Genomic DNA, 6891 nt, shown 5'->3' on the forward strand with positions numbered 1-6891 from the left:
ATTTATCACCTGAGGTAACACAATCCCCCTTTTGTTAAAAGGAGGTGATTTATCCAAGCACATCTATTCTACAGGGCCATATGTCATTTTTATGACTGCTGGCCTTGGACTGAGAGATCACCTCTCACATCTGGGCCAGTTATTCTCTCTTGGCTTAACCTACCTCATAGGGTTGCTGCAAGGATAAGAGCAGGGGAGGATCAAGTGTCGTGCCAGTGCAGAGTACTCATTAAAATGCTGGTCTAGGATCTAGGAAACAGAACTTTGAATTCCCGCTCTGCCATGGACGCTTGCCGGGTGACCTTGGGCCATCAAGTATTCTCAGTCTGACCTCCCTCACAGGGCGGCTGTGAGAATAACATGAAGAAGAAAACAACACAAGCCACTTTGGGTCTCCATTGGGGAGTGAGGTGGGATATAAATAAAGAAATGTACACTGTGTGGAGCTCCTTGGAAAAAGACCAAGATTTTTTAAAAATGCCCTACTAAGTGTAGAGGTTCCCACTGAACTCCTTACATGCTCCGCTTTTCTCTTTAGTTTGGAGAGCTCTGTTGACCTGCCAGTGGTGTGTGGACGGAAGCCATCCTCCCTCACAGATGTGATGCAGCCAGCTGTCTGTGGGGCTGGCCCTGTCAACAGATGGGTCCAGCGGCTGGGAACAGAAGAGCCACCCAGCCTGTGAAGGTCGGAGGAGAGACTTCCACAGAAGGCCACACATCAGGTCGGGGGTTTTATGGCTGACTTCAACCACTCATCTCTAACAAGCCTAATCCAGGTGAGGCCCGCAGTCTGGCGTTAGGCAGGCTATCTCGTGAACCGGGCTGCCTTCCTTCCTTTCTGATGAAACGATCCGCTTTCTTGCAGGCGCCTGGGCTGCTTCCTCCTCCTCCTCCGCCCTGATGCAATCCCCGCAGCAGTTTACACCGACGAGGTACATGGAGGGCGCTAGGACCGCGCGGATGCTTCCGTGTGAGCGCTGGGCTGGCGCTGCCCCTTTGCCTGGAGCCGGGCCTTTACGTGCCGAGCCCCACCGTCTCTCCCCACCTCCCTCCTCCCGGGCGATTGCGGCAAGCGGGGGTCGATCGACAGCGCCGGGAACCGCCGTCCCGAGACGATCTTGAAAGGGACCCGGCGCGATCCGCGAACCGCTTGGACCCTGAACCGCCCGGAGCTGGTCGAAAGTGGTGCGCGGATCGCAGTTTTGCCGTCATTCCCGGTGCTTCGCTTGGGCTGGGGAGCAAAGCAAAAGGCATTGTCAGGAAAGCCCTCCCGAAGTTCGGGATCGCTGAGCTTTGTCTGCAAATAATACCAAAGAAAAGAGAGCCCCGGCCGAGAAACAAATCGTATCGCTTCCGTTGCTCTTTAAATGTAACGCGATCCCCAGCCGACGCGACTGTTGCGGTTGTGAGCAACATACCTTTTTTTTTTAAAGGACTAGAACCTTCTAGCGCGCTCTCGCTCCCCTCCCCTCCCCTCCCCCAACAATTTAATTTCCACCGGAGGAGGTTCTGTGGCGACAGTGGCAAGGCTGTGAGTTCAAGTGTGGGTCGGTGCCGGTTAATCTACCACCGGATGGCCAGCTTTTCCTTGGCTTTGAAGCCTGCGGTCGTATGCAGTGTTTCCAGTCGGCACCCTTGGGCTTAGGCCCAGCCTGGGGTTCTGCATACGGGATAAGCAGGCGAGCCTAAAGCACGCGAACCTGACAGCAAACCGCTCTAAAGCCGGTGGGACGTGAGCAAACAGGCGCCGACCAGGGCGCCCAGTCAATCGGAATCGCTCAAGCCGCTAAAGACCTAACACAATCTCCATAAGCACCGTTCAGACGTGGAAAAGTCACCGTTTGAATCCCCCAAATGCTCTTCCCCAAGCAATGCGTTCGGAGTGTGAGAAACGGGGTTCCCTTGCAGAGGGAGGCCGAGACAGTGCAGGCCAAGCAACAGCTCGGGAAAGGGAAGGCGGACCAGGGTGATGAACATCCCACCAGCCTTGCCCCGGTTTTCTTGCTGAGCGGTCTGAGGCCTCCCAGACAGGAGCTCCAGGTCGCCTTCAAGGGCGCCCACTCCCTTGTATTCAACAGTCAGTGTGCTCATTCAGGAGCGTGGCTCAAGTGTTCAGGATGGGGGTACTAGGCCACCAATGACTCTCCATCCTCTCCCTTACTCTTGGAAACAACAACCTTGATGCCACTGACAGCCGCATCCTAAAGGTACATACCCAGAGGTAAAGCCCAAGCTAGCCTGACCTGAACAAATATCGGAAGATTTAAAGTGTCCGGCCCTGGTCAGTACATAAGAGAACATAAAAGAAGCCATGTTGGATCATGCCAATGGCCCATCCAGTCCAACACTCTGTGCCATCAGGAGATCCACCACTGGGGCCAGGACTACTAGAAGCCCTCCCACTGTGCGCCCCCCCCCCACAGCACCAAGAAAATGTTTGGATGGGAGACCACCAAGGACGTCCAGGGTTGCTACACACAGCTGCGATCACACACACTATAAATAATGCACTTTCAATCCACTTTCCAACTGGATTTTGTCAGTTCACACAGTAAAATCCAGTTGGAAAGCACATTGGAAGTGATCCAGAAGTGTTTTATTTCGTGTGTGTAATCGCAGCCACAACAGGCAGGCTATGGCAAATTACGGTACCTCCGAACATCTCTTGCCTTGAAAACTCCATGGGGCCACCGCACTTTGGCTTGACTGCAAGGTACTTTCCACCACCAAATCCTAATGACATCCTAAGTAAAGGCGCATCACCCCGATGTTCAGCGGGACAAATCATCCCCCTCCTCTGGGAATCCTTTCCACCGGGATCGGGCTATTTCAAGCATTTGAGCACCTTTCAGAATTAGGCCAGGCCACACATAAGGGACTAGGCTAAAACCCCCCACTCAGTAGCGTTGATTCGCAGTAAAAGCCAAACGCCAGGCAGCACCTTTCATTCAGCTCAAGGCTGGAATCTATCAAGAGGCATGTAACTAGAATCTATGCTTTTTTGTCATTCTTATTCCCTCCACCCCGCCCAGCCTGACAAGTTCTTGAGAACTCCCAAGCTCGCGTTACTGCTGCATTGTATTATTATGGCTTTTGTCTTTAGGTTTTACTTGGAAGTCAGACCCACTGTTGAACTCCAAGGGCTGCACTTCTGAGCAAGCCACCATTCGATAGAAACGCGAGATAGATAGGCAAGGTTTGGAAGAAGATCACCCCGTGTTTCCGTCACGCCCACCTCCTGCCACTGCTGGAACCCATTGCGCCCCACTTGCATCACCCCCCACCCCTCAATTGTTCAGTAGGCCTCACCGCAAAGCCTCGCTCGCTGCCTTCTAGCTCCTTCCCCGCCTCCTCCCCCCCCCCCCACCGCAGCTTCAGCTTCAGCCCCCGCGCAGAACAAAAAGGGGTGTGTCGCAAGGCCGCTGTAACCGGGCAGGAGAGAACGTTGCGAACGTGAGCTCGCTTGCTATTGGCCCAACCCCGCTCTTCCTTCTGGCCAGTGAGCAGCGGCGGAGCCCGCGAGCCAAGGGGGCGAGCGCCGCCAGGGGGCGGGGCTCTCCCTGACCTGAGTATTTAAGCGGCTGGGCGACGGGTTACAAGCGCAGTCCCAGGGAGAGGGGGAGTGGGCGGGGTGGTGTTATAGCGGTAGACCAGCGTTTCTGCTGCTACGCCGGAGCAGTCCTATATTTGCTGCTCTGCCTCTCTCGGTCTCCTGCCGTGTCGGACCTCGTAAGTATGCGTTGGCTACTGTATCCCCCCGCAGTGGCATTTAACCCGGCGTGCAGAAGTGCTTCCGCCACTCGGCGCTGCAGTCTTCTAACAGGGTTTTGCGCCGATCTTGTTGTGCATTAGCCAGGCTTGCCGGCTGCTTCGGTGTTCGGGTTCTTCATGTGCATGTTTCCCCCTTTTGCAGACCCGGGCGGCAGTCATTCGGTGGCCAGCGATCAGAGTGATCGTCGACTGCGGGGGGCGACGATGCCGGTCTTATGGGACAGCTTCTCCTCTACGCTGCCTCCCATTCCGGAGCAAAGAGAGAACCAGCCTTCCTTCGCTTGGGAGGAGAGCGCCTACCAAGACGTCGCCAGTCGGGCAGCTGGGCTGGAGAGCTCGGATTGCGAGTCTCTGGATAGCAGCTTGAGCTCCGAAGGAGGTAAGATTCAGTGGGGCTTTCTTCGGCTGTGCAGGAGACGTCTTTAAAATACATAGCGGGCCTTTGGAGCTGTAGGGGGCGGGGGAAGGCAGAAAGTGTTCCAGAGGCGAGAAGGGGGGCGCAGCTGGAGGAGGTCTCTTTTTGAGTGCCAGGAATGGAAATAGACCAGTGACTTCCCTTGGGGGAGAATCTGCAGACAAAATCTGCACCTTTGCCCCCCCCACCCACCCCGCAGTTTTCCCTGTGGGCAGCTTAAGGTGGGATCTTCCTTTCGCTTAAGCGTCCCATCGAATTTTCTGGGCTTTCTTGAGATGAGCAGGCTTTGGAGAGAGGGAGGCCCCGGAGTGGGCGTGGTGATCTCGGTGCTGTTGCAGCTGCACAGAGCGAGAGAGTGCCACTGGTTGTTAAAGTGGGGCTGAACGGGGTGTGTGTGTGTTGGGGGGGGCTGGCAAGCAGTCTCCTCGGTAGGGCCCTCTGCAGGTGAGGCCGGCCTTCTGTGAGGCTCCTTCCCTAAGCCAGGATGCTCAGTTCCTGTCCCGTTTCCCCTAACTCTCTCTGCTGAAGGGGACTGACAGGCCCAGGAATAAAGAGGTTCTCTTGTCTTTTCTGGGGGCAGATTCACCGGAGTACCTGGATGAAGTCTCCTTGCCGGACTTTGACTTGCTGAACGATCCCGGGGATGAGCTCCTGTGTGCCAACCTGATGAAGCTCATCCAGCTCAGCTTGAACAAAGCAAAGATCCACTCCGGCCGCTCCTGCAAGCTCCTCATGCCGAACCAGCTGGTCACCCAAGTGGGCAAGGAGCTGCTTCACTTGGCCTACAGAGAGCCCTGTGGCTTGAGGGGGGCTCTCATTGACCTGTGTGTGGAACAAGGGAAGGGGTGCCATAGTGTGGGGCAGATTGCTGTGGACCCCAGCCTAGTGCCTACCTTCCAGCTGACGCTTATTTTGAGACTGGATTCCCGCCTGTGGCCTAAGATCCAGGGACTCTTTAGCTCTGGCTCTGCTTTCTCTCCTGGCTTCAGTCAGTCCCTGAAGCTCAGCACGGGCTTCAGGGTCATTAAAAAGAAGCTCTATAGCTCTGAACAGTTGCTTATAGAGGAGTGTTGAAGTTTGTCACCAATTGCTCCTGGAAGGATGTAACTTGAGCATTTAACTCTCCTTAAAAGATGGTGGCCAGCACCGAACAAAACTGGGAAGGCATCTTACTTAAAGGGCTGTGGAACATAAAGCTGGGTTTTTGAGATGTGGCTCCACAGCCACCGTAGGTTAGATTAGACAGAAGTTTGATTTACAGAGGTAGTAGGCAAGTAGTCAAAAGAAGGCAAGACTTGAGAATAAAAACTGCACTCTTTCTGCTTTGTAGTAATTCTGACAGAAAAAAAAGTCCACTCTTGACTAGGCCTGGACACACTGTGCTAGCTTTAAGACTCTTGTCTGATTATGGGACAGTTTTCTCTTGACTGACTTAAAGAAGTACTTTTCCTGACAGCTGATGTCATAACAGCAGCAGGGCTGCCAACTAAGGGCACATGAAGGTTGCCCTTTTTTTTTTTTGGTAAGCTGTTTTTTTTTAGGAAGATAGCAGTAGCTAGTAATCAATGGATATCTATGGGTGTGAGGTGAATGACTTAAGTGTTAAGGTCTAAAGGGACCAAGAATGCGTAACATTGTCCTGACTAGATGGACCTGAAGAAGCTCCACTACTGACACGAGGGCAGCTACAATAGGGCAGCTAAATAAGGACTTCTGGAGTGAACGGAGGTGTCAATCCACTGTGTGCCATCATACTGTTCTGTTCATTGGTTTGAATGAAGCCTGTGTGGGGGGCACAGAGCACTAAGTGGATTGTGCCCCATATCTGAGTAGGAATCATGGCTATGTGTGTCTGAGGGGAGGTGTGAGGGGATGCAGGGAGGGGTTGGGGTGGGGGGCAGGAACCCTCGCGGTCCATCTGTAGCGCTTCCATTGATTATGCCGTTCACTTGGCGTACACTTGATCAAGGTGTGTTTTTTTGAAGACTTCCTATGCAACTTGTTTGTGGTTTTTGTACTTTTCTAATAAAAATATTTCTAATACGCTTCTGTTCCCTTGATTTTTATCCATCCTGTATTGGTGGGAGCCTAAAGATTCTGGGAGTTGGGAAGATTTTGCATTCAGTTCTTGGATGGTCTCCAAAATTGGTGAGCACTATTCAAGCCAGTCCGGTGTTATGAGTCCTCTCGCTTCTATCTTTTGGAAATGCTGCTATGCAGCTGTGTCCCACTCTTGAGCCTGGAGTTATTTGGGTGGGAAGTGCCACTAGCGAGTGGGGGTCTCGTTCCCTTCATCCTGAAGAGTCAGTGGTCAGGCTTATAATGATGAAGAGTCAGGACTGTGATGGTATTCCCCTGCTCGCTGGGCCAAGGATGTTCTCACAGCTGGGAAATAAATGCCTGTTCAGCATCAACTAAAACTAAAATGGGTTTGGAGGCCTACAGGGGATATGGGCAGATGGCGACTTGGATGATGATGGCCTCTTGCCTGGCTTGAGGAATGACCAAAGGTGCTATGATAGTATTGTTTCCCAGCCTTTCATGGTTGAAGGGTAGGGGCAGCTCGCCTTATCAGTTGCCTTTTGTGGTCATCTCAGTATTGTTCTGGGGGATGCATGCCTGCCTCCCTTTCTATGTTCCTATAGTTTCATCAGCTCAGCCTTCAAAGGATGGGAGTTGGCATTGGATCTCTCTTAGGAGGTAAA

General features: G+C 53.2%; 1 protein-coding gene across 1 annotated transcript; it reads left to right on the forward strand.

The window, feature by feature from the left end:
- Positions 1 to 3605: 3605 nt before the first annotated feature.
- On the forward strand, positions 3606 to 6229 carry DDIT4 (DNA damage inducible transcript 4). The gene is made up of 3 exons (XM_060241202.1): positions 3606 to 3729; positions 3914 to 4150; positions 4767 to 6229. Exons 2-3 carry the CDS (start codon positions 3976 to 3978, stop codon positions 5258 to 5260), a joined length of 669 nt encoding a protein of 222 aa, XP_060097185.1. The 5' UTR covers positions 3606 to 3729; positions 3914 to 3975; the 3' UTR covers positions 5261 to 6229.
- Positions 6230 to 6891: the final 662 nt, after the last annotated feature.

This window comes from Heteronotia binoei, chromosome 6 (genome assembly GCF_032191835.1).
Source record: "Heteronotia binoei isolate CCM8104 ecotype False Entrance Well chromosome 6, APGP_CSIRO_Hbin_v1, whole genome shotgun sequence".
Taxonomy (NCBI): domain Eukaryota; kingdom Metazoa; phylum Chordata; class Lepidosauria; order Squamata; family Gekkonidae; genus Heteronotia; species Heteronotia binoei.

Bases quoted from the DNA above. Each gene is read 5' to 3' on its own strand.
- DDIT4 (XM_060241202.1), top strand. From the start codon at position 3,976: ATGCCGGTCTTATGGGACAGCTTCTCCTCTACGCTGCCTCCCATTCCG. The intron at 4,151-4,766 runs GTAAGATTCAGT...TTCTGGGGGCAG, and splicing joins CAGCTTGAGCTCCGAAGGAG to ATTCACCGGAGTACCTGGAT.